The 26,720-nt window shown below is 40.9% G+C and overlaps 1 protein-coding gene across 2 annotated transcripts in view; it reads right to left on the bottom strand.

The window, feature by feature from the left end:
* Nucleotides 1–663: 663 nt before the first annotated feature.
* GPAM (glycerol-3-phosphate acyltransferase, mitochondrial) overlaps nucleotides 664–26,720 on the bottom strand; it is a 41,022-nt gene continuing 14,965 nt past the window's right edge. Inside the window, exons 12-21 of one of the 2 annotated variants that reach the window (XM_079975969.1) lie at nucleotides 22,326–22,417; nucleotides 20,604–20,719; nucleotides 19,392–19,462; nucleotides 16,634–16,898; nucleotides 16,121–16,263; nucleotides 14,866–14,943; nucleotides 6,589–6,729; nucleotides 5,633–5,822; nucleotides 5,456–5,514; nucleotides 664–3,633 (exon numbers count right to left, since the gene is read on the bottom strand). In XM_079975969.1, the coding sequence (XP_079832095.1) occupies nucleotides 3,517–3,633; nucleotides 5,456–5,514; nucleotides 5,633–5,822; nucleotides 6,589–6,729; nucleotides 14,866–14,943; nucleotides 16,121–16,263; nucleotides 16,634–16,898; nucleotides 19,392–19,462; nucleotides 20,604–20,719; nucleotides 22,326–22,417 (1,272 nt within the window). In that variant the 3' untranslated portion in view covers nucleotides 664–3,516. The remainder of the gene's footprint in view (nucleotides 3,634–5,455; nucleotides 5,515–5,632; nucleotides 5,823–6,588; nucleotides 6,730–14,865; nucleotides 14,944–16,120; nucleotides 16,264–16,633; nucleotides 16,899–19,391; nucleotides 19,463–20,603; nucleotides 20,720–22,325; nucleotides 22,418–26,720) is intronic. The other variant, XM_079975968.1, reaches the window with a different exon arrangement.

The following is a 26,720-nucleotide window of genomic DNA, read 5'->3' as shown; positions in this document are numbered from 1 at the left end:
GCAAAAGCAGTTGATAAAGAACAAGAAAATCATGAGTCATTCACGACCATTTTTTCTCTAGCCCATGGGCCTAATTATTCCCACCAAGTGTCCCCATTTGACCCGCAAGGCTGTTCTGGCCAAGCCACACCCACCTTCCCTCCTCCTGACATCAGGTAAAGGCATGGCAAGGGCAAAAGGGATTTGCAGACATCAATTAACAGCTGTTGTGCAGCATTTGCAAAGCCCTGTGCACAAGTGACAGATTTCCCCCTTTTAAGAACTTTTTCTCATGCGATGAGCTGAAACCAGCACCTCATTGTGAAGCATCAGGTTTCTTACAAAAGCCCTGTTACGAGCTGCAACCTTAACCTACCCTCAAGTATGTAGACTTTTAGTTCCTACACAAGACAAATCAGATCAAGCTTTCATTGTTGGAAAAATACAACTGTCCTATGTTGAAGTAAAGAAAATAGTGTGTTTAGATGAGTATAGATTAAGTTAATTCTTCCTTGCAGCAGAGTAGCAATGAGTGGTCTACAAGCCACTGAAGAGGGACTGATTTTTTTTCCCCCTAATTGACACAACTGGTGTGAGAGTATGCAAACCTATGCTTTAGAGAGAACCTCCAGAGATTGAACAAGGAGTGCTCTTTATAATCTCTTAAGTGATATCACAACAACACAATTTCAAACTGTTTATTAAAATAAAATTACTTTGCAGCTCTGTGCTTCTTATAAGAGGTACAGAAGGAAATGTTAAAGAGAAAAAGAAATGTGTTAACATTCTTCAAGACAGTGCCTGGCTTCACAAAGCAAAATTATAGAGCAGCTACAGTATTTTACTCTTCTCCTCAAGACTTCTATGGCTGAAAATGTCATGCAAATACTTTTTTTAAAAAAAAAATCTGTACAGGCAAGGCAATAGATTAAAAAAATGAAAGTGTTGCACTTCAGAATGTAAAGCATTAGAATGCAATAGTTACTGTGGCAGGAAAGCTGTATATCCTTAAGAAATCATTAATATGGGATTATAAAAGGTAATGTTACCCTTTCCCTAGGGAGAACAAATTCTACATATTAGCCAACAAGCAAGAGTCCAGTGATGTAAGTTGGAATGTTGGTCTTTATACTAACTTGTACAGCTACACTCCCCTAAGTACAAGTTGCAATTGTACTTGCAATGAAATGTAACTAGCTTTATTATAGATCCAGAATCAGATTATCTTACTTTTAAAAACATAAGTAAAAACCTTGCCTTATACCTATCAGCAAGAAAGATTGTAGGATTAAACCCCAGAAAGGCAGAATTTTATTTAGTAGCATTATTGTAAAAGAGCTTTGTGCTTTACCTTTGCGGAAAAGCAAAACCAGCCCACATGCAAGTAGGTGCATAGCCACGTCCCCCTCCCAGCATAATATTCACAGCTTGACATTTCTGCACATGCAAAGTCTCTCTGCTGATGAAGCCTACGCTGAAAAACACCCTCTCACATCCAGCAATTACAATGTACTGCACATACCAACACAACTCAAATGCACACTGCTGTACCCCAGAAACATTTTAATAATGTAGTAAGTTATTATCATTAGTGACAACAAGCTATTTTACTTTCTAGTGTTCAAACTAATTCCCAGCCCCTCATTGCTTTAAAATTAGGCAGAACATTCTCGTTAAAATTAGCCAAGCATCATCTGCAATATATTGCTTGGTTGTATTTATTTAAATACACAATCTTCATTCTAGCATACACCAAAATGTTCACTGAAGCATGGTAAAACAAAGGAAAGTTATTTATTTACAAGCACCTATTTATCTGACCTTAAAATGGAAGCCATCAACAATCTTTAAAAATTGCTACTCGGAGAATACATTCAGTTTTAAACAAATAGTGCACATTAGCAAGGATGAGATGTAATTGCTCTAAGTAGCTAGTTGGCTTGATTAGAACAAATGGATTTCATTTCAGCTGCTATTCTACTGGAAATGGTAAAAGAACAAACTACTTTATTCACACTTGCTGCCCGCTGCTGTCACTGATATGATGCAACTTTGGTTCAGAAATTCATCCTTAAAAAAATTCAAAGCACCTATTTAGTGTTGGGAAACATGCATAGCAGTTCCTCTCACAGGAAATTGCATGGGAATATTGACAAAAACATTGTGATCCATTAATTGTTTTAATCCATAAACAGTTATAGAAAATATTACTTTTAACAAACGTGGAGTAAACACGCAGTCTAAAACGGCACAGAAGTTCTGTGCTGGAGTTAATGTGCAGTGCTGTTATCACTTCGGCATGCTTTAATTTTTTTTTTTAAAAAAGCTGGCAGCTAAAAGGTATTTTCACGATCAAGCTCCCAACTTTAAACAGAAAAGGAGAAAAGGAAAGGATTGTTGTGTTGTTAGTAATACAAGGAGAAATGGGGGAGATACCCAATTTCTCTTAATAAAAATGCCATGCTTATTGCTTATCAAAGGAGTGAATTTGGTGATAATCCACTCTGTGAAACATCATTGCCTTCTATACTATTACCCAAGAGGATTGCAATATTAATCTATCATAACTTAAACCTCCATGCCCATGTTATGCATCTGCTTGAATAGCCTATGCTTGCAAGATTCTTATGTTCTAGACTCATTCTCCCACTCAAAATTAGTCAAGATTGGAATGAGCTAGTTAACTTATGAAACAACTTTAGTGCTATTTTTGAAATTTAGAGAGCTTAGGCTATAATCATTTTAGAGATCAATATGCTAGCAAGTAGCGAAATGATGCAAACCTTCTGGTTCAAAGTAAAAGTCAAGTGTTTTTTGCAATTTGGGTGCAAAATGCTAGTGATTCAGATATTTAATATTCTAACGTGTAACTTCTCTATTAATATATCTTAATAATACTTGTTCATTCTGCCACTGTGTCACTGGTAGTTATTCAACTGATCCTTAGTAAGATACTGGCAGTTAGTCTTATTTTATTTAGCGTGTTGCCATAGTAATCAACAACACACATCAAACACCTCCCCCCCCCCACAACAGAAAAAAGACAACCTGCATTCAATTCTCCTAAAATTCTCACAGTTTGAAATAATGAGACCAATGGGTAGGTCTTGTTGACAAGGCTTTTGCAAAGTTCCCACATTACATGGAGTTTAAATGACATTCAGAACTGATGTATTAAAATGACAGATTGCTGGTATATATGTTTGTGCATTTGTCACAGTCATTAGTCTTGAAACAAATGTAACACTGGATACATGTAAAAACTAGTGTGTGTCTCTGTGTGTGTTTGCGTGTTTTTTCCATTAATGGCTCTTCTCTTGCATCCAAGATGTTGTGTTTGACTTGGTTACCAAATCTTGTAGTTCCAGACATGCATATGTATGAAGGCACTTGTCTTCCAGTGGTTTGGGTCAGATCAAGCCTTACCCACAAATGGCACTATACACATTATGGAAGCAGCAAAAGCCCCAAAGCTTTGTGTCACATTCTCCAAGTCTACCAACTTCTTGCTGGCAGACAAAGTCAACCCGAAATGTTCTACAGTACAACAAATCCCAGAATGAATTCTAGTAGTTTTTGCCGATTACAGTGAGGTAGAAAAGTGCTGCTCAGCTCCAAAATAGAATCTCTCTTCTGCTTTGTCTCCTTAAATACCTAAAAGGGAAATGTAAAAGTGTGTTTCATCACTAACACCTTCCAGCAGCGCCACATTTTTGCAAAGTTCACACCAAAGCTGTTCAGCAAAATTGTTCCTCCTACAGCCATGTTATCTTGGGCTGCTTTTCCCATTCAGAAAAGCAATCCACTTCTGCAATAACAGTGTAGCAGCTTGCAGATATCAGCTGAAACAACTTTCCTGATCTGCAAGGCTATAAACATACCTCACCATTTGTAACAGCCCTTGCAACTGATTCTTGCAAAAGCACCCACAATGAAAATGTGTGAATGAGCTTCGTCTGCATCTAGCCCATGCCATCTTCAACACATCTTTAAAACTAGTACTGTATGCAAGCTCTGTTAGTCATTGTCTTAGACATGAGTAATTCAACATCAAAAGTTGTGGAGTATTAGATATTTATGGCAGGGTGGAAAACCTATGACCTTCCAACTGTTAACTGATTGCAGATCCCATCAACACTGACCACCGGTAATGCTGGCTGCACCCCTGCCATAAATACCAATACTACAAACTTGAATTTATAGAATGGGTAGATAGGTTAACATCATTGAAAGAAGGAATATGTTGAGTGTCCATATGGGGAGAGAAAAAAGGACAAGGCCTATGACTGATTTGTGTGATTTGTCTGGAACAAAATGTGGCACCAAAACTGCTTTTTGTTGGAGCATTCTAAATATTAGAGACTCCAGAACAGCACACTAGTCTACTCAACCATGTTGAAAACCAACAGCGTCCAAAGGAACTCAGAACATGTCTGCGTGTTTTCTTAAGTCCAGAGTGGCCCAGTCATCAAGATTTTCAGGACTGATTCACATCCTTCTCAGAACCCCTTCATAGGTGGGTAGCAGGCTGGCACATGCCTCTAACAATGCATGTCACACTGACCTGGGACACATGTGGACACCAATCTATAACATGACACATTCTCGCCATCTCCCCACCACAACCCACACATACTTTTTGTAAGTTGGAGAGAGGATTGCAGGGGATGTATTTATGCAGGACTGCAATAAGTGTATCCTCAAATGAGATACTTTACTCTTGTGCTGATGATACTAGAAAGCTGCTCAGTTTTTATATTAATGTAGCAAGGTGTGTAGCAGGCAAGAGTACTCTTCCTGAGGCAGAGACAGTGGCTATCAACCGGCATCTAGACAGAATATCACTGGAGGATGTTATGGTATTTGGGTACTAGCAACAAGTGGGAAATGCAGGAAGAGGCTGTGAAGGTCAAACTTTCATTTTCAAATAGGTCCATAGCAGCATTTTTCTAAATGAGTAAAAGGGTAGCACTTCAAAAGCATGATTGATGTGGTAAAGGAAGAAGAAATTCAATGTTTGAAAGGTGTACAATGGGGGTGTGCACATCTGTAGAGATGTGTAGTTTGATTGTTGTAGGACTCAGTTGTAGATATTTAAAAAATAAAATATTTAATGAAAAAATAAAATATTATAGGGGTTTTCTTTTTACACATACCCTTTTGCATAGGGCACAGACTTTCCTCAAGCAAGGAAGTTAGTACTACTCTTCATGTTCAGTTATGTTTAACATCATGCACCTTGCTTATATCACAGGGAACATTGGGATAATACAATTTGGATATAATGAGCTAATCTCTTGAGCCTTAGTGCAGCCCTTTAGCCTAAATAAAGGTTAAATTACGATATCACATCACGTTATCCATTTTTATGGACTAAGATTACAACCCTCAATACACATATTAAAGGAAGTCTCATTAACAGGAATACATAAGTTTAGTTGTGCTGTAACGCACCTGAAACTAATGTAACACTTACCCCCATGTCCTTAAAGACTTTCACTGCATTTTTTGCAAGGCAATAGGTGGCACTCTCAGCTGTAAACATGGAAAGGCAGGCAGATAAACACATATCAGGCTGAATACAGGAAACTTTCATAAGAATATATTGAAAGACAGGGAAGGCTGCTCCACAGAAAGCAGCCGTTTGACATACCATATACTGCAACGTTCTTTTCTGTTCGTGTTATTAAGTATCTGTGTAGTTTTTGAAGATATTCAGATTCCCTGACAGGACCGCTGAAGTTATGTATGAAGATGGCAGCAGAACTGTACGCCTCCAGTAACGGTCCCAGTAGCTTCTGAAGGAAGGTGATATACTGCTGGTGCTCCTGAGACTGGCTCACCTGTGCGAGGTAAGAAAAGAAAGGAAAAATAAATGTCACTCAAGCTACCAATATCCAGTCCCGTCTCTCGCACCAGCCCAGGCAGGAGGCGGCAAGAGAAGCAACGGCTTTTTGCTGCAGCCAAGAGGCCTGGATCAGGCCTGCGATAACAGCAGAGCCGGCTCAAGAGCCAGCAGGTCTTTGCCAGCCCTTCTCTGTTTCAGGGTTTTCCAGTGGTGGCTTCTGCCTGCACTGGGATATTTCTTGTACATGGGGCATCCTTGCCAATAGAGCTGGGAGGACGGACACCTTCAGTTCCTCCAAACCCCCTCCACAGCAGGGCAGGTCATAGGTTTGGACTGCTCTGCCCAGGTCTGACAACATTAGAACTGAAGCATTATGCAATATTGCAGCAAAGCTGTAATGGATCTATTTCCCATTCCATAACCAATATAGCAAGGGGTCCACGTTATCTATATACATATTAGTGAACTGAGGTGCTCCATTATGATGGCTACGTAACAACAATAAAGCACTGAGAAACAAGACGGAGGGGTGGTTAGAGGAACCCAAAGGGCTTGCAGAAGTAGGAAAAATCCCAACAGGCCAAAAAGCTCAACACGGCTCCAGAACAACCCAGTGATGGACTGTAGACCACAGAAACAGATGGCATCATAAATCCACTTTTCAAAGCCTGAGTTTCAAACTCCCTCATTCATTCTGTGCAGCGCAGCTATGAATATGAAGCACTTCAGAACAGTATGTGCCCTTACAGCCTATGCAGTACCTTCAAGTAGCAATCTCGTTGTTCTTCGCCAAAATCACTGTCTTCATCCTCCCCGTCACTCCTCCAAGATAATGGCTCTGGGAGTTTCTTTTCCCAGTGCTGCTCTGCAAGGCTAGGACTAATATCCTCCTGCTCATCCTGCTTAATAGAGGAACGCAAAGCAGTAAGCATCAGGCACCCACTAAAACTACTGCATTTTTTCACTTTAGTGGCCCTAGAGCAACTACTGTGTGGATTTTTAGAGCCCATACAGTGGCAAAGGAGCAAAGGGAAGACAAGCCTTCATTTCCCCTATAAAGCGATCTCAATTTCCAAAAAAGATGCCCAAGGCAACAGTCTTCAGATTAATTCCCTTAACAATAGTTTTCACAAAAACAAGTCCACACAATTTTGAATATTACAGCTCCCAGAGACCTGTGTATCAGACCCAAAGGAACTCTGGAGAATTTAACCACTGAGTAAGCACTAAAATACTATGAGCAATGACATTCATAATATTGCCTGGGGGAGGAAGCATTCTCGTTTCCTTGCAACAAGCAAAGGGGGTGCTGCTTCAAAGGGCATTTAGGAGCCCTCAGAGTGTAGAAGAGATATCTCTTCTCTTGCTGCTTCTACTGGTTTTAGCTAAACCACTTATTTGGTTTTTCTAGTTTGCTAAATTTAGCTGCCTTTGATGGACCTTTTTTGCAGAATATTAATCATTTAGTAAAGAGGAACAGTACCACAAATATATAGAATGCATGAGCCCAAAGACCTGATATAAATTGTCATTTTCATGAATGTATGTTCACACACACAAAAAACAACACCTAAATGAATCTACCAGTAAGCTGATCTCTGAGTTCATTTTCTATTGTTTACATTAGCAAAAAAAATAAATAAAAGTCTATCACAATGAAATGGCCATTCCCAATTAAGAGAAACACATGCAAGCATGAGTTGTATTCAATTCAGTGGTACCTTGGCTATTGAACGTAATCTGTTCCAGAAGACCGTTTGACATTCAAAAAGCATTTGAAAACGGAAACAATTACTTCTGGGTTTTCGGCATTCGAAAACTGAAACGTTTGGCTTCTGAGACACATGAAAACCAAGGCACCACTGTATGCCAGTGGAACAGAGTTCAGCTTGCACAATAGGATTAAATCTTCCCCTCTCTTGCACACCCTCAAAATTCACTGCAGAGGATTGGAAGTACTCTCTGGAGCAGATTTTAGGGGTGTACATGAGGCAAAGGAAAGTATAACCCCTCCGCCCCCCCTTCATCTGTCTGATTTATTAAAGAAAAGACAATTGAACACATTTATAAAATGAACAAGTTGCCCTCATTTTTGAGAAGTCAAGACACTGGGAAGGTATAATTCTGTTGTGCAATTGGAAGTCTGTTCCATTCATACAACACTGATTGTGATGATTAAAATCAGCCTCTTTTTTAATGGAGCAAAATAGAATCACCTCTTCAAAATCTAGTCAGCCACTTCCCCATATGCTATCTTTGGTAAGTTTTAAGATATACTGTAGCACATTAAGGTACATTGTTTGGTGTTAGAAACAGTATACGTAGCAGACCTCAATGATCTTATAGCACTTTTAAAAGCCCAAAAGTAAATATCTCGTAGTATAACAAGTTCACTAATTATAACAAAAGAGAATATTATTTTCCCCACTAATCATAACAGAACAAAATATATTATAACACTTCGCCCATTTTCCTCAACATTTCCCACACAGATACAGACATACAAACGCAGTTAGTAAAACAGAAAGGGAAAAACTATGAACCAATACCAAAGGGAACAGTGCCTTCTAGAGGGTCAAATGTTAGATTACAAGACATTGATGAAAACATTTGCAATGAAAATTAACAAAGCTAACATAATGAAAAAATAAGAACATTCTATAATAAGGCAATGCCACACAATAAGAGGAAAAGAATCAGTGTAAAACTTAGATGAAGTGAATCAGGCAAATGATTTGATAGGATTCTGACCCAAACTGAAAGGTAACAAGACACATTTAACGATGTTCTCGGGGGGGGGGGGAGGACGACTCACTAACAATGTGATCCTATGCGTATCTGCTCAGAAAGAGGTCCCATTAGATACAATGAGGCTTACTCTCAGGGAGCAAGAACTGCAGCCTAATTTCATTGCTGACATATGCCAAGGTTGAGAAGAACATATTCTAATATTAGGATTAATGATTCTGACTTTTGCTTTTAAAAAACAGTGAGAACCATTACTAGTACTTTTATAGAACTACTTCCCCAAAAGAGTTCTAAATTGAGATGGAGGGAGGTGGGATATAAATGGTAATAAATGATGAGACGTTTCAAGATGGCGCCGAGGTAAGACGCTCTTATCGGAGCTCAAAGAGATCTTTTAACTAAATGTTGCCGGCTCTCCTCCCTTTTGGATTCTATTTCCTTTCATTATTTCGCTGTGCGTTTGAACATTTTATCTTATCTTATCCTCCTCGGTGCCGGGACTTAATGAAGTTAAAGAAGTTTTAACGAAGGCTCTCAGACATTCCCTCTCGAGCACTAAGGCACTCCCTCCCAGTTACTCGTTACTTACCTCGCAGCAGTCCAGCTAGGACCGAATGAGAATTGAACGAGATTATGACCAGAGAACTTTAGCACTTTATCATTCTATTTAGAAGTCTGATCTCATTGATTTAAGAATCTAGTAATGAGAAGAGGCAAAAGACCCAGGTGCCTTGATATAGAAACTGACACAGAGCCCTCTGGTTTTAAACAGAGTAATCTAGATAATTACCTGCTACCTCAAAAACAGCACGTATCTCCTCCCAAAACCTTCCTCAACTCCTTACATGGAAAGACAATTGAAGAGATATCCCTAGGAGTAAATGAGGACAAGGCTACTACTCCCATAACCGAGGCACAAGCACTAATTGATAGAAAGGTGGAGCTGCTGGAGGAATGCTGCCTATTGACTGCTCAAACAGTTCAAAAAATCTTTGAACAATTACAAAACATCTCCAAGAAGCTGGATAACCCAGATGAAAGGAGGCAACTCACTCCCTTTTTGCCATCCTTAACAACCCCTGGAAATAAACAGAACAAATACAAATTTATACCTCTAAATCAGTCAAAAATCAGAGGAAGCCCCCCTCACTCAATCAACCTGATACTGAGGCCATGTGAGATTGTTCTCCACATTTTTCCATATAGAGGACCCCTACCTTACTGGGAGTCATCTTTCTGGGCCAGACACCATCTAAATCTGCTCCTTGGTTCTGAGGGCGGAAGCATTGACTTAAAAGCAGTCAAGAGGCTCACTAACGACGGATATTCCAAAAAAGTACTACTAAGATTTGGTAGTCATAGAATCCCAACTAAAATCTTAAGGGTAAAGGCTCATTTAGCCCAGAAAGGAATTTTTCCGCGCCGACATTTTGAAGATATATCACCCAGACCATTGTTTGCATCTAAAAGACAGAATAAGATGAACAAGGCCATTCCACCAGAAGCCGACATCTCCCCTACCCCCGTGGAAGAACCCAGTAGATGGGAGAAACCGCAGTCAGCTACCCGGAAAATTACGCAAGAAAAATCCAAGCTCCCAAACCATGCGACTGTAGCATCAAATAACAACCTCGCCCTTGACACAATAGACTGGACAGTCCCAGAAGAAGAAGATCTGCTGAGTAATTTTGCCAAGCTACCAGATAAAGAACAAATAAACATACTCAGTAAATTGACGAAACTACAGGCCAGATTGACCGAAATTCACCGACAAGGTCAACAAAATGCAGTAGATACAATACACAATCAAACTTTACATTTGCCAGCCTTTTCCCCAAAATGCATAGTCAAAAAGAGAGCTGCAAATGGAACTTTCAAATGTATAGATGCAGAGCTACAAATCCAGCCGCCTTTAGAATATGAAACGGCAAGGAAAAACTCCAGTAATGAGACTACAAACTCCTGGCTGAGATATCAAATACTAGCTCCAAACGAAATAGGTACCCCTTATTTAAGTACCACAAAGGACTCTAACTTTGCCGAACAAAAGATGACCTCCAACAGACCTGACACACCGAGCTCAACACCTAATGAGGCCAAAGAAATGGAAGTAGAGACTAAAAACAGTCCTACTGTCCATAATAGCCCACCAACCACAGAAATCTCTCAGGAACAAGGAACAGTTAAGGAAGAAAATCAAGAAAGGGAGGAAATTCTAATTTCCCGCACTTTAAAAAAGAATCAAAAAGATCCACCATTACGTCCCCCACCGAAAGCAGCGACAAATGGCTGTATCTACACAAGAAAAAATTCCTCGCTGGACTTAATGACAGAACTAGAATGACTAAATGCTGTCAACCAGCCACCAACCCAAAAACGGATCCTACGCCTGTTGTCCTGGAATATCGCAGGGTGGGGAAACAAAGACGGAGACCCAGACCTAATGAACTTCTTTAAGGATTTTGAACTAATACTCCTACAAGAAACATGGTCAACTAGAGATATTAAAATTAACGGATTCATCTCCTATACGAAACCCGCATTGAAAACAAACACGAAGGGCCGGCCGAAAGCAGGGTTCTGTTGTATGATCAAAGACAACTTAGGGTTTGAAATCAAGCAACTAGAAATATGTTTACCACTTGCACAAGCTCTACTTTTAACCCAAAAAAAAAGACTCTTTGCTACTTGTAAATGTCTATATCCCCCCAACCAAAAACAACATCAGTAGTGAAAATTGGTCACAACTAACCTTTTATATAGAAAATCTGTCCGATAAATACCCAAATGCCTCACTGATAATAGCAGGTGATTTTAATGCCAGAGTGGGAACCAACAATGAACAACTATGTAGCAAACTAAATTGGAATACTGATAATGATATCGCACATGCCCTGAAAATAGGACGATTCTCCAGAGACAGGGTTGTTAACAACGAAGGCTTACGCCTACTTGAATTATGTAACAACTTTAATTTGCAGATTGTGAACGGTTCAACAAATGGCGATAGAAGCGGGGAGTTTACATACTTCTCCCCCCGAGGATGCAGTGTCATCGACTATATTCTTGTCCCTTATAATATTATAAATTCGATCATGGACCTCAAAATTGGAACGCGCACTGAAAGCGATCATCAGCCATTATTGCTGTCTATTAGTTTAAAGGACGAAACCAAAATAACTAAGCACAATATCATAGAACCTTCTCAATACAAACAAATGACCCAATTAAAATGGTCCCAGGAAATGAGTGCAGAAGTGGGGCATAAACTTACAGCTAACCTGAGAAAACAAGTATTATTCAACTTAAAGACCACTAATTCCTACTGTGATATTCCTAAAATTTATAATGAAATCTTCCAAATGCTTGTAGAGCTTAGTACTCCACCTAAAGTTTGGGAACTTAAATATAGCGCTAGCCCTTGGTTTGATGATGAATGTTTCCAGCTAAAAAGAAAACTGCGCCAAACATTTAAAAATAATCGCACTAAACTAGAGCCCTCTTATCTTGATGAAAAAAGAAAATACCATTATATTCTGGCCGAAAAGAAACAGAAATACGCAACCCAAAAATGGCTACAATTATTCGACTCAATTCAGAGTAAAAACAACAAAGCGTTCTGGAGCCTAGTGTACGGAGGACTGAAAGCCGAAAATCAACTAACTCTGCCACCAATTGCAGAATCCAAATGGTCCCAATACTTTACATCTGTATTTAACAATCTACACGGTGAACCTAAAGGAAATGAAACCATTAAAAATAAAATTAATAAACTCCAGGAGTGGCCAAGGGTAGAGGAAGAGGAAATTAGAGAGATAGTTAAAAACTTCAAATCGGGGAAATCTCCTGGGCCAGACGGTCTACCAATAGAACTATTTAAGACCTATATAGATTGGTGGGCAGAACCCTTAGCTCAATTGTTTACTCTTATAGATAAATATGGGACCATACCTGAGATATGGTTAAGATCAATAATTATTCCAATCTTTAAAAATGGCGACCCAAAAGAACCAAGGAATTATAGACCGATAAGCCTACTATCAGTGATAGGGAAAATCTACGCTAAGCACCTCTTATCTAAACTTCTCACCTGGATGAAAAATCTAAATTTACCAGGGAAAGAACAAATAGGTTTCTCCAAAGGTTGCTCTACTCTAGACCACTGTCTTACACTTATGCACCTGGTTGAAAAATACAGATCCCAAAGGCAATCTAAGATATACGCTGCTTTTGTAGATTTTCGTGGTGCATTCGACTCAATTGACCGCCCAAAGTTGTGGAGGAAACTCACAGAATTAAAAATTGATCAGCGCTTATTGATTCTAATGCAAAATCTACATTCTTCCAATACCTGTCAAGTCAAACTTAACACCAAAGGTCACCTCTCCTCAGACATCCCAAACTCGAAAGGGGTAAAACAAGGGTGTATTCTTGCCCCCTTTCTATTTAATTTATTTTTATCAGACTTGCCAGATTACCTTCAAAAAATAGAATCACATGCCCCTAAACTCAATCAGAAACCAGTTCCTCTCTTATTATACGCAGACGATGCTGTCTTACTATCACTAACGAGCTTGGGTCTGAAACGTCTTATATCTTCACTGATCCTTTACTGCGAATGTAACAAACTCTCTATAAATTATGAGAAGACAAAAATTTTGGTCTTCTCGAATGGTTGGAAATTAGAGAAATGGAAAATAAGAGGGCAAGAAATCCAACAAGTGAAAATCCATAGATATCTGGGAATCTTATTCCAGAGCAACTTAGGGTGGGCAACCCATCGCACAAATGCCATAAAACAGGCAAAGTGCATCTCATCAGCAGTTGCCCGTTTTTATTATCAGAAAGGTAATCAATTTATTCCTGCGGCCAATCAGATATTTCAAGCAAAAGTGCAATCCCAGATATTCTATGGTATCCCGCTATGGGTCCAAGCATATAACAGTGATATAAAAAAGATTCACTCCAGCTTTTTGAGACGTATTCTTGGACTCCCTCTTATGATCAAATATGAAACAATGTGTGCAGAAATAGGCATACACACAATGGAATACTGGGCATGGTCCACCTCAATAAAGTATTGGTTACGCTGCCATTTTCGCTGCCCTCCATCAAGTCTGCTCGCTGATTTGCTCAAAGACCCTTATAAATCAAGATGGTATCAGCACCTTGAAAAAAAAATTGAATCTTTAGGCATCGAGCTGGAGCTCCTGTACAATTCTAATGAGCAATATATTCTCCATAATATCCTAACTAGACTAAAGGATGTCGAGAGACAAAATATTATGGCAGCTGTAAACAAAATTTGCTCCCCCAGATTCTACGATTTAAATATCTTAGATTGCAGAGCCAATTACGTCTCTAAATTAATAATCCCAGCCCAACGTAGGGCTTTTATGCTGGCCCGTTTGAATGTTTTTCCCTCAGCATTTGTCTGGGGAAGATATCAAAACATTCCCAGAAGCAAGAGATTCTGCAGATGTTCTATGAATGTCCCGGACACTGTAGAGCATATCCTCTTTCATTGCCCATTGTACAGTACGCTCCGTCAACGCGTGCTGTCCCCCCTTTCGGGTGGTCTGGAACCCCAGCAAGCTGAATGTGTGGGACTCTACCTATCCGACGCTGACCAAAGGGTAACGGCGGGGGTAGCCGAGTTTTTGGCAGCAGTCCTCCAAGGAGCAGGTTAACAAGGAAAACCACTGATTCTATATGTATATATTTATATTTGTATGTAGCCAACTCCTGCCTTTTTATATATATCTCAAGGCTTTTATATGTTATTTTCCTTTTACGGTTTTACCAACATAATGCCTAATAAAGGTTTGATAAGTAAGTAAGTAAGTAATGATGATGATGTTGTTACAGTTTGCACTGTATTATATTGGTTAAAAAGCTTATTTCCCGCCGCCCTCTGATTAAGATCTGAAACTGAAGATTCACCCACCCCACTGAAGGATTGGAAAAATTCACTTGACTTCCACCATTAGATTCCATTAATGGCTGCCTGGGACCTGAACTAAAAATAAATTTAAGTTAAAAAGCACTCTGTGCATACATGGGTGTGCAAAACCTCCCCCCTTTTTGTATTCCAAGTTGAAAAATCAATAAATACTCAGGAAGATGTGAAATTAGGATCTGTTTAACTGTGGCCTTGGTCCAGCAAGCTGCTTAGGATGCTAAAATTAGGTGTGCAGGAACACTAGGCGGACTCCTTCTGTGTTATCAGTCCTCAGAGACAAGAGGCAGGATATTAACTATTGGAATAAAGCGAACCATCAGCAACTTACCTCCGCTACCACAAGAATGCCATACTGTATGAACTGTTCAATTGCTTCATGACACACTTGGCATAACAGCTGGCAGGGCTAAGGAAAACAAGTCAGGTTAATCATTCACAGAAGCTCACCCATCCTATCTTCCCCCTCCCTCCCCCTGGCATTAACTGCCCTGTTCCAAATCGTCACTTGCTTGCCTGTGGAAAGCAGGACTTGCCCCTAGGTGACCCTTCTATTTCTAGAAGAGTTCTCTCTCCCTCTTTTACCCCAAGCTCTCCCAGTACCCCAAATAATTAAGAGGTGAGGGGGCCGGGGGGGGCAGGAGTTGTGGATATTTTTACAAGGACTGTCTTGCTTTTCTATTTTCTCTGGCATTTTCCTGTTTCATGGAATCAAAGCCACGACAACAATAAAATGCTGCTATGATATCCATTCTAACCCAAACACAGTCTTTATTCTCAAGTCTTCATTCCCTTCCACTTTTTACCCCCAAACAAGTATATCGTTCATCAAATACACGAGTTCACTGTTAATGCAATCTCCTATTTTTTTCCATACTGCACTTCCCAGTTTCTTCCATCCTATGCATTCAGCTTAACATTTCACATATATACTCAGGGCTTTTTTTCAGAGGGTAGGGGGTACTCAATGGCACACAGTACCAGCAGCTCTTTTAGTTGTTGTTAAAAAGTGTGGCACTTTATGGTGAGTACCAGCCCCCAGCTTTCTAGAAAAAAAAGCAATCTTTATATTCCACCATATGCAGCTGTTTTCATAATTCTGCTTGCCTCCTTGTGCAACACCTGTCAAACTATCTTCATTTACTACCAGGAGCCTTAGATTTTTCCTGCTTTCATTTTCCCTTTCAGGTTTTCAAAGAGTTTTAAGAATTCAGATATACAGTGGTACCTTGGGTTACATACGCTTCAGGTTACATTTGCTTCAGGTTACACACTCCGCGAACCCAGAAATAGTGCTTCAGGTTAAAAACTTTGCTTCAGGATGAGAACAGAAATCGTGCCTCGGTGGTGCGGCAGCAGCAGGAGGCCCTATTAGCTAAAGTGGTGCTTTAGGTTAAGAACAGTTTCAGGTTAAGAACGGACCTCCGGAACGAATTAAGTACTTAACCCGAGGTACCACTGTACCTCTAATTGCCGTTAAACACCTTAACACAGTATAAACAATATGTGGCAGTAGCAGCAAAGCACTTGGTTTCTGACACACACACACACACACACACACACACACTCCTACACCCCAAACCTACCAGTGCAATAGTGCCTTCATTGGAAAGCAAGTAACACAAGCTGGCAGCTTTTCGGACCAGTTGTTCCTGACTGATCATGTTTGGTGGGATTCCATTGATGCCATTTCTGTGCCTTTTATTCTGTATAGCATGGAGACTACAAGCTGAAGTGAAAAGAAAAAAAACACATAAACAGTTACCTTTAAAAACAAATCAACAACTCAAAATCGGCTTCAAACAATTAGTAAAATGGTAATTTTTCAATAAAAAAATCACACAATTCTTGCAAAGTAAGATCAAAATACAATAGATTTTGAAATTAGGACAATGTGCAGAAGATAGAAGGACACTAGGAAGAAATGTGCTATTCACAACTTTAAAATTATTCACTGCCTTGAGAAGACACTACACTGCCTTTCAAATGACAGATAGATCAATAATGCTTGCAGCAGCGATCACTACAGTATATGAAATGTTGGCATTGCTCTATAAAGTGCAGAACTCATAATTTCTTAGTTTGGCTTTGGAACATACCAACAATGGCCTCTTTGAAGAAGACATGTAGTACCCCGTTGCTGTAGAAGTTGAGTTCAAAGACAGTAGGAATGGATGTGCTGGGTGTGATGAAGAACTCGTTGTTTCGGCTGGTGTTTGTGATAGTTATACAGTTCCCCAACAAATGGATGGCATGCATGACAACATCTTCAGAATTCCCGGAAAATCCCAAGTCATAGTCCCGAGCCAGAACCTCCTCCTTCATGGAAAAAAAATCTTCCACCAGCTTGGAAAGATCAATTCCCTGCAGAAAATCAACCAAAAGATCCAAGACAGTACATCTTTTTTTAAAAAAAATACCTTTTAAAAATATGGAAAACTCCATTATCTATCCCTCAAGTTTTCAAAATCCGTGTATTTGAATTACTAATTGGCTCCAACCTTCCAGGACTGAGTGTCCCCAACCTTTATGGACTTGGGAGCACATTTCAAATTTTGAGAGTGTGCTGGGGGATCCAGTCACAAAATAGTTGCTAGTTGTGGCACCACACAAAATGCTTCCCACAGAAGGGCAGGTGTAACACATAGCTAGAAACACAATCTTCCCAGAGAATCCTATGCTTACAATCGGAAGTCAGCTGTGTACTCCTGCTCCCGATTGTGGAGATCACACATTAATGATTTTGTGCATGCACACACACACACAAACACTTTTGCTGTGTAATAGTAGTAGAGAGCATTCCTCAGTGCCAGGAAAAATATACACAAAGTGGCAACACCACACTCACTCTCATTTTACAGAAATCTCTAAGGAGACACCCACTGTACAACTTTTTTTCAGGGAGGGCTAGAGTCTATTCTACTATCATATCCATATCATAAATATAAATAAAAGGTCAAAATAGTTCTCAGCTCATGAACTGTATGAACTGGACTCAATTCTAGCATATACTTCATGCCAGCATTTTTTATTTTAATTTTTGGTCACATCTTTACTACAAGAAACTGAGTCTTACAGTCACACCCAGTCTGTGTCACCATGTTAAAGAAACATTTAAGGCTGCATAAAGCAGGAGTGGGGAACATTTGGCCTAGTGATGATTGGAGCTGTAGTGCAGCAACATCTGGCAGGCCAAAGGTTCTTCACACCTGGCTTAAAGTAATTTCCAAGAAACACCGCAGCAACAATGCTTAATGAAGAAGTTACAGATAGATTCCACAGCACCAGTGAATACACCTTCTGAACCACTGCCCTGAACCAATATGGTGTGTTCCACCTCGGTCATGAGCAACTCGTCATTTTTGTAACTGCCTCCACAAAAGTAACATTCACTTGTTAGCCTTAAATATCTGAGCCACTGTTACAAATGCCAGCAAGCTGACCTTTTGCATAATCTTAAACTATTCAAATAGCATTTTCTCCTACGAGAATTGCTCCTTTCCATTGGGTCACCTAAACACACAGTTATTGCCCCTGAATATGCATTGCATTCTCCCTCACAATGTCTAAGGGAAAGGTAGGACGAGCAGATTACATGCTATACTATGTAAGACAGGATAAGAAGTGAAAGAAATTAAAGGTAAAGGTAAAGGTACCCCTGCCCATACGGGCCAGTCTTGACAGACTCTGGGGTTGTGCGCCCATCTCACTTAAGAGGCCAGGGGCCAGTGCTGTCCGGAGACACTTCCGGGTCACGTGGCCAGCGTGACATCGCTGCTCTGGCGAGCCAGAGCCGCACACGGAAACGCCGTTTACCTTCCCGCTGGTAAGCGGTCCCTATTTATCTACTTGCACCCGGAGGTGCTTTCGAACTGCTAGGTTGGCAGGCGCTGGGACCGAGCAGCGGGAGCGCACCCCGCCGCAGGGATTCGAACTGCCGACCTTTCGATCGGCAAGCCCTAGGCGCTGAGGCTTTAACCCACAGCGCAATGTAACAGTAGGGTGGCGCTGTGGTCTAAACCACTGAGCCTAGGGCTTGCCGATTGGAAGGTCAGCAGTTTGAATCCCCGAGACGGGGTGAGCGCCTGTTGCTCGGTCCCTGCTCCTGTCAACCTAGCAGTTCGAAAGCACATCAAAGTGCAAGTAGATTAATAGGTACCGTTCCGGCAGGAAGGTAAACGGTGTTTCCGTGCGCTGCTCCGGTTTCACCAGAAGCGGCTTAGTCATGCTGGCACATGACCTGGAAAAAACTGTCTGCAAACAAATGCCGACTCCCTCGGCCAGTAAAGCGAGATGAGCACCGCAACCCCAGAGTCATTTGCAACTGGACTTAACTATCAGGGGTCCTTTATCTTTACCTTTTTACAGGATACTTAAGCTCTATGGGTTAAAGTTGTGGATTGGGGCAGGATGCACTTGAAAGCCCCTCCGTCATTGCATGTTTCTTGAAAAGGTCTACAGGGGAGTTCTAAACAAATTCTGTGGAAGATTTACAAACCTCAGGTTCAGAAACCCCTGCAGACCTTTGCACTAAATGCACGAGGATCTAGAAAGGAACCTGTGCACATAGTGCTGCTGACATAATGCTGGCCTCCAGTAACTACTAACAAGTTTGATCTTCATGAGATGACTATGACCAATTCAGAACATTCAAACAACAACAACAGAATGGGATCCACAGCCTAACTAGATGGCCAGTTTGCATGGGACTCGGACAAATGTTTTGACACCTCCAACCCTAGAGGTGAGCAGGATACAACGTGGATTACAAGGATACAGGATATGCTAAGCATCCCTGACATTTAAAAGCTGTCGTCAAGAGAGATGTTCAGAGATGCAGAAGCACAGCAGCCTTACCTGCCTGTGTCGGTAGAGCAGCAAACAGGCAACAATGTGTGTTGACATCACAGCACATGACTTGTTAGCAGCTAAAAGCAAACAAAACAAAATAAAGCTATGCAGGCACTTTTGTCATGCAACTGAAGTGCGTAGAAGGCAACTTGGAACAAAAACGAGAGCCGTCAATGAACCACGAACAGCAATCTTTTGTGATTTTATACCAAACGACTTCACATATTCAACAGCACAGTGCACAAGACTGGTCAGAAAGAAAGCCAACTGAACTTCAATCGTGACTTAAATGTTTCAAAGCTAGGAGCAGGCAGCATTTTCTTTGGGCTGCATTCCCTCAAAGCTAATCTGCTGGAGGTGGGCAGGGCCAGAAGAGATGGCACCACTCCCCACCCCTCTCTCGCTCTCTCTCATACTCTATGCCCCCCACTCTTCTGGTGGGGTGCCAGAAAAGAGACTTATTGCTCTTGCCAGGCCTGAACCAATCACTTGCAGAGGGCTTTTCTCAATTCCTCCCCACCCCCACTCCATTTTTTCCCTTCTTACCAAATGAAACTAGGCAAAGGGCTATGTTACAGGCTCCCCAACCCTGCTATATACAATTGGCTCTCCTGACAGCTCCTTTCCACACTGGTATAAACTTCACTATGGACATTTGTAGAATTTTCTTTTTCCAGCACTGATAGACATCAGGCAGAACTAAGGTGTTTGTTTTTTTAACAACTCTGGTTACCTAGGCTACAATCCTATACCCACTTACCTGGCAGTGAGCCCCACTTAACTGAATGGATCTGAGTATACCTATACAGGGTTGCAATGCATGCATGCACTCAATTTCTTTTCTTTTTTAAGGTATCTGAAGTAGATAATTATCTTCAGGGTTACTCTATTTACACATTACCCATTCACAAGTAATTCAGATGTGGTGTTCCCACAACATCTGGGTTGCTTCCTATATTAAAGTATTGCAGGTGCAAAAGACGAAAATAAACCACCATAGCAAAAGGAAGTCACTACTTGCCTCAGGACTAGCAGTTGAAATAAAAACCTTACTAAGAGGCCCATTCAGAATAAGACCCTTCAAAACGTAGAAAAAGATAAAATGTAAATTGTTTTTGATGATAACAAGGGCACAGGGTACAGAAAGAGGAATGCCCTGCCATATTTAAAAGCATAATGGAAGCAGAGAGTCATATCTGAACTTTAACAGCTACTTACTGAACATTACGTGCTCTGCCAAGTTAGCGATTAACTGTCTTCTCAATGGTTCACAGGATAAATCCCTGGAATCAGGAAGTGCAGCTCCTGTACCTTCTTCTACCACATAATTAGGTCTAAAGAAAGTAAACATACAAAGATGATTTAGGATTACAGTTCTAAGATAAATTATTACATCTCATAGGCTCAAAGCACAAAAATATTTCAGTCTTGTGTATTTTGAGTGTAGGCTACAATTCCTCATACCATTTGACCACTTAAGATCATGTTTGTAAGATGCTTAGAAGGGAGGCACCTGTAAGACTACCTGAAAGCTGCTTTAGGCTCCAAGAAGCATCAATGTGTAAAAACAAACCACAGGATATGTTCACTACTGTTTGACACTAGTGCTCTCCCAGTTCTTACACATACACAAAGGTGAATCTTTCTACAACTACTCGCATCTTCAAGCCGTTGCATGTTAGCCTAGAGACATTCTAGACTCCTACAGCAGCTCCAAGATTGTATCACAACTCAAAGGCATCATGATGCAACATTAAGGGTGGGATGACAGCTACGCACCAAAATTTATTTATACACATCTTTTCTCTCATATCAGCAAGTCTGCACAAGCTTGTCGTCTTTTAATACACGAGTGTATTTTTGCAACAGGTGCTGCAAAAAACCAAGAAAGAAGCTTTCAGTCCATCAACTTTGCCTATTATAATCCAGTACCTAACAGGCATGAATTACTGAAGATTAATGACTTGGAATTGCTTCCAACAAAATCATCTCATTAGTGCAAAGGCTTCCTCTTGTGCAACGGTACTTCTCCCTTTCCTCTCACGCTTCCCAAACTGCTCCAGGGGACTGGAGGAATCCCGGTACAGATTTTGGGCAGCATGAGGGACAGGAACTCAAGTTGCACAAGCTGAAGTCTAGTCACTAACGGGCCAACTTTGCTGGCCAAACCCCAAGCCTGCAATCCTATGCCCATTTATCTGGGGAAAAGCCCGACTGAAATCCACAGGACTTTCTTCTAAGTAGACATTCTAGGATTAACACTGCAAGGAGCATTCCAGTGGTAGTGGGAGATTCCACATCCCAAACCCTGCTGACTAGCTAAGGCCAAAGCAGGCGATGATGGAGGCTTTCTATGCCTTTTTTCCATGAAAAACATCCCTTCCATTGACTCTTAAGGGAGGGAATTTACTACACCAGCTCCAGTGTTCAGTATAGGAGGAGAAGAAACCTCTTTCAGCAGAACCGTGGGCAGAAATGATTAAGGAGCTTTACAACATCAACAGTTGGTGTTCCTTTAAGTAGGGGAAAGGAAGGGAAGCTGGTATGGCTCAGCTGCTGCTGAGATTTACCAAAGAGCTCTGAGATCTCCTGCTCTGTTTGTGCAGGCAGGCAATGGCAAAGGGATACACTGATGACAGTACTAGTTCACAGAGGCACTCAAGAAAGTGGGTAGGCTGGAAAGAAACTTCTTTAATGAAACAAGCCATTGTTTGATTGCCTGTGGGACAACTTGTGGTTTGTTTGCAGTAAGCCTTAGCATTTGCTAAGCCAGGCTTAGCATGACACGTGAACCAGGCCACTATGATCTTGTGATAATATTTGTTTAAATTCAACCTGATACAGTTCAACCAAGCCTACAAGAGAACATTTCAAAGACTCAGAATCATGGGCTGATATAAACTTGTTTTGTGCTGCTCAAACTTCACAGCTCAGTCCTACCTTGAAGGGAGTACAGCTGGTAAGAGAGTTTGCTCCAGAGAAAGAGGGATAGGCACAGGCATAGGCTTCTGGCTTTGGCCATCCAAATATTCCTGCAAATACACAAGGTTATTCATGTATTTCTCCCGGAAAAAATGTAGCATTCCAACAGCCATCTTACTCACCACTGAAAGTAGCTTTGAAAAGTAGGATAAAGAAAACATATTTAAGATTTCAAGGAAACAGATGCTGAAGCTGCAACATTTCTGCAATATACTTTGGTCCTCTGTGATGTCCTTAGCATTAACTAATCAATGCTATTCAGCTGTAAGCAGTAAGCAGAACTGAAACTGACGTTTATGCACTTTGAGGGATGTAACAATTTTTGGGTGTGCATGCTTCCCTATGTTCTATCGACATTAATAAGCACAAGTAACTGACGGGACAGTTCACCTGAGTACACAATTTTTTGGAGGGGAAAGAAATCTTTAAAAAAATCAATGTCATTAGCACTAAACATTTAAGTACAATTATGAGATTTTTAAAAAAATAAAGACTCCTTAAAGTAAAGTTTAAACATGATAAGAAGTGTTTGGGGGTAAATCTGTAGGTGGCTAAAAGGAGGAGGAGGAAAGTGCTAAAATGACAGCCATAAGAAAGGCAACCTACTGTATTTTTTGCCCTATAGGACGCACTTTTCCCCCTCCAAAAATGAAGGGGAAATGTGTGTGCGTCCTATGGGGCGAATGCAGGCTTTCGCTGAAGCTTGGAGAGCAAGAGGGGTCGGTGCACAGCAACCCCTCTCGCTCTCCAGGCTTCAGGAAGCTATCCACAAGCCTTGGGAGCCCAGCGGGAGTTCCCGCCGGGCTCCCAAGGCTTGCAGACAGAAGCCTGCAGCCCGAAAACTGGGGAGCTCTCCGCAGCGCACCCCGGGCTTCGGGTAGATGTCCGCAAGCCTGGGGAGCCCGGCGGGAGTTCCCAAGGCTTGTGGATAGCAGCCTGTTCTGGGGGCTGGGGTCGGGGGAAGCTCGGGCTTCCCCCGCCCCAGCCCCGCACCTGGGGGGAAAATAATTTTTTTCCTTTATTCCCCCCCCCCAAAAAAAACTAGGTGTAACCTATGGGCCGGTGCGTCCTATAGGGCGAAAATACGGCTTTTTAAAAAAAAAAATATTTAAAATTAGTGGTCTTTAAGTAATATTGCATGAATATTCTAAACAGTATGAGTAGCCCTGAGGCATTATTGTGCTGATTAAAAGGTAGATGAGAAACAACATGGTGATATGATGCAGAACAACAACATGGTAATAAAAAGACACCCACTGGAATGATAGTAGTGAAGATGCTCCAAATGATCATTATGTTTGTATTAAGTCACTGCACACATCAAAGCCACACTTCTTTGAAAAGATGGAAGAGAAATGCTAGGGTGATCCACATCTGTGGTAACAGAACTACAGTTCTGTTCTCTATTAGTGGTTCTGTCGCTATGTATGTAAACACAGTTTCTAACAACCAAAATGCCTCTATTATTGCTGCCTTTACTAAATAGCTTATTTAGATTTGTTCTCACAACATTGCATGCACTGCACTATGAAGATACACATTCAAGACAAGATAATCTTACTCCAGATAAGGCTCCACAGCTCCATCTAAGTCTTGGGCATTTGAAGTATTGGTGAAAACACTGTCAAATATTTCTAAAGCATTAACCTTTATTGCAAGTTTGCACACTTTAAACATCAACAGCTTTGATAGACATCCTAGTTTAATTTCACATTGATGATTAACTTTTAAAGATGTTAAGCAGTTTCAGAAGTTAAATAGTTTCCAGATCCGAGTCCAATCTGCCACAGGATCTTTGCAGAGCTGACGGGGCAAAGGGGCATTTCCTGGTTCCTGCAGCAAGCGAGACTGAGTTGTGAGCTGTCCAAGGCAAAGAGGTTTGCCACTAATGACTGCTAAAGTTCCCATTTCTGATCAGAGAAGCCTGTAGTTACAGCTGGTGGCTAGCTGGGAAAGCTTTGTCCCCAATCACTGCAATACAAGGGGGAACACTGCCCTCAGTCATGTCCCTCCTAACAAATGACACTACAATTAAAAGTAGTGAAGCCACCCAGACTGTGGCATCTTTGGCTTCATGGAGAATCTGACCACAGTCAAATAACAGGCAGTAAACTAACTGGTTAATTGACAATATTTAACAAGTCAGTCAATTGACTGACATGCTAGCCATAACCCTTCTGCAAAAAACCCACCAAGGATGAAAACAGAGATACAGAATTGGGAGTGGAACATATCTGGAAGTGATCAAAGGAAGAGTCTTAAGATTTTGGGCCTGGGACTGCTATAAGAAGAGGCTACCATATAAAATTTTACAGGTTACACTGAAAGGCAAGCAAACTGCAAAAAGACAAGTAAATCCAAGAAAAGTGAAAACAAAATAAAAGAAAAAAAAATTCCTTCCAGTAGCACCTTAAAGACCAACTAAGTTAGTTCTAGGTATGAGCTTTCGTGTGCATGCACACTTCTTCAGATACACATCTTCAGATACACACTTCTTCAGATACACATGTTCCAAGAAAAGTGGGCATGGATATGAAGCTGTAGTTACAAAAGCCTATCACCTGTACAACTAGGTATTTTCAAACATAATATGATATTGAGCAGTATCTTATGAAGTAGTTTTGCTAGTGCAAGGACTTTTGGGCTTTGCATCAGAACCTTTCCTCCCTCTCCTCCCCCTGTGTCCCTCTGAATCTGTTCTGGGGTTTCAGCCAGTCCTCCAGAAAGGTTTTGGGGAGAGCACAAGGATGCGCAGGCAGAGGAGAGGGAAGGGAAGTTCTGTTGCGTAAGAAGAAACCCTTGTGCTAGTGGAAGGACTTCATTGGATAACACCCATTATATCCAACTACACACAGATTGAAACATATGTGTAGCTTGCTGGGTGTGCTGATAAAGCCAATTTTAGGCTTGTAGGAGTTGTGATAGAATTAAGGCTTTCTAAAGTGAAGAAGTTATGAGAACACCTGTATATGAATAAAGAATAGAGAAGAATAAATATATGCCACTGGTAATTAATATTATAGGATATGAGACCTTGCTATCTCAGTGAAATTGACTTATTTATGAACTCATTAAGGAAATAAATCCTGAAGCTATCCCTGTGTAAATGATAGGAGGTACTGGAATTAAAGCAATATGCACTTATTTCGAATTTCTGAACACAGAAGGGGATTATGTTCTACTGGCTTGCTAAATTATGCATACAAAGCTACCTGTCAGGAACACCGCTGCAATAAAACTTAATTAGAAGTGCCCTGCATATTTCCATCAGCTGAAAAAGTGACAAGAAGCAGCTTTTTTCTTAGCTCATACCACATTCCTTGGTGAGCCAACATTTCTCAGGCAGCAAAAGTACATGATGGCCTGACTGGCATCCCACTGATTTCCTTTTACTTAAGAATTCTAATTTGTTTATTATTAGCCCCCTGGAAATCCAATCCGCCATTATATTTGTACAATTCAACAATGCACAAAAAACTGGTTTGTGGCTGGAAGCGGATAAGTAAGACCAAGGCTTCTGTGGAATCTCTCTTTTAGAAACTAGCGTAAAGACTACAACACGAGATGAGCAGAGCTGGTAATATTAGCACCCGTTTTTCACATCTTCTTCTGTACTATTAGAGTTGGTACATCTTGTGCTGTTATCCTTCAGCTGTAAGTGAATTATATTTTAACTGTAGAATCAAAGATTTATCTCTGCATTCTTCAGCAGCTTTATTGCTATTAAAAACTTCTAAAAGTTACACGTATGGTGGTATTTGTGGTAGGGGTGTGACAAACACAACCAATCCAAACAGTTCAACAGTTTTAGATCCTATGCATGCATTATATTTTTCTGTGAAATTACAAACCTCTTTTTTAACTGCCTGCTATATATCCTGACCTCCTGCCAACCTAGCAGTTCGAAAGCACATCAAAGTGCAAGTAGATAAATAGGTACCGCTCCGGCGGGAAGGTAAACGGCGTTTCCGTGCGCTGCTCTGGTTCGCCAGAAGCGGCTTAGTCATGCTGGCCACATGACCCAGAAGCTGTACCTTGGCCAGTAAAGCGAGATGAGCGCCGCAACCCCAGAGTCAGCCACGACTGGACCTAATGGTCAGGGGTCCCTTTACCTTTATATATCCTGACAAAATTTCAAGTATAAAATTGGACTGGTCACGAGTTTCCATTCTGTCCTAGTGATGGAGAGAAATGAGTTCTTCTGTGCTCATAGGTAAGAAGACTTAAGCTCTTCTGAAATCAGGAGGCAAGCAATCATTTCTCTTCCCCACATTGAGAGATAGCTTCAATCTGTGGGTCGGTAAAACTGCTCCACTGAAGCAACTTTATGGTCAGATACCAAAGCACAATGAA

Source organism: Podarcis cretensis, assembly GCF_951804945.1.
Source record: "Podarcis cretensis genome assembly, chromosome: 5".
Classification (NCBI taxonomy): domain Eukaryota; kingdom Metazoa; phylum Chordata; class Lepidosauria; order Squamata; family Lacertidae; genus Podarcis; species Podarcis cretensis.
The sequence above is the reverse complement of the archived record's forward strand: the minus strand, read 5'-3'. Positions and strand labels throughout refer to the sequence as shown.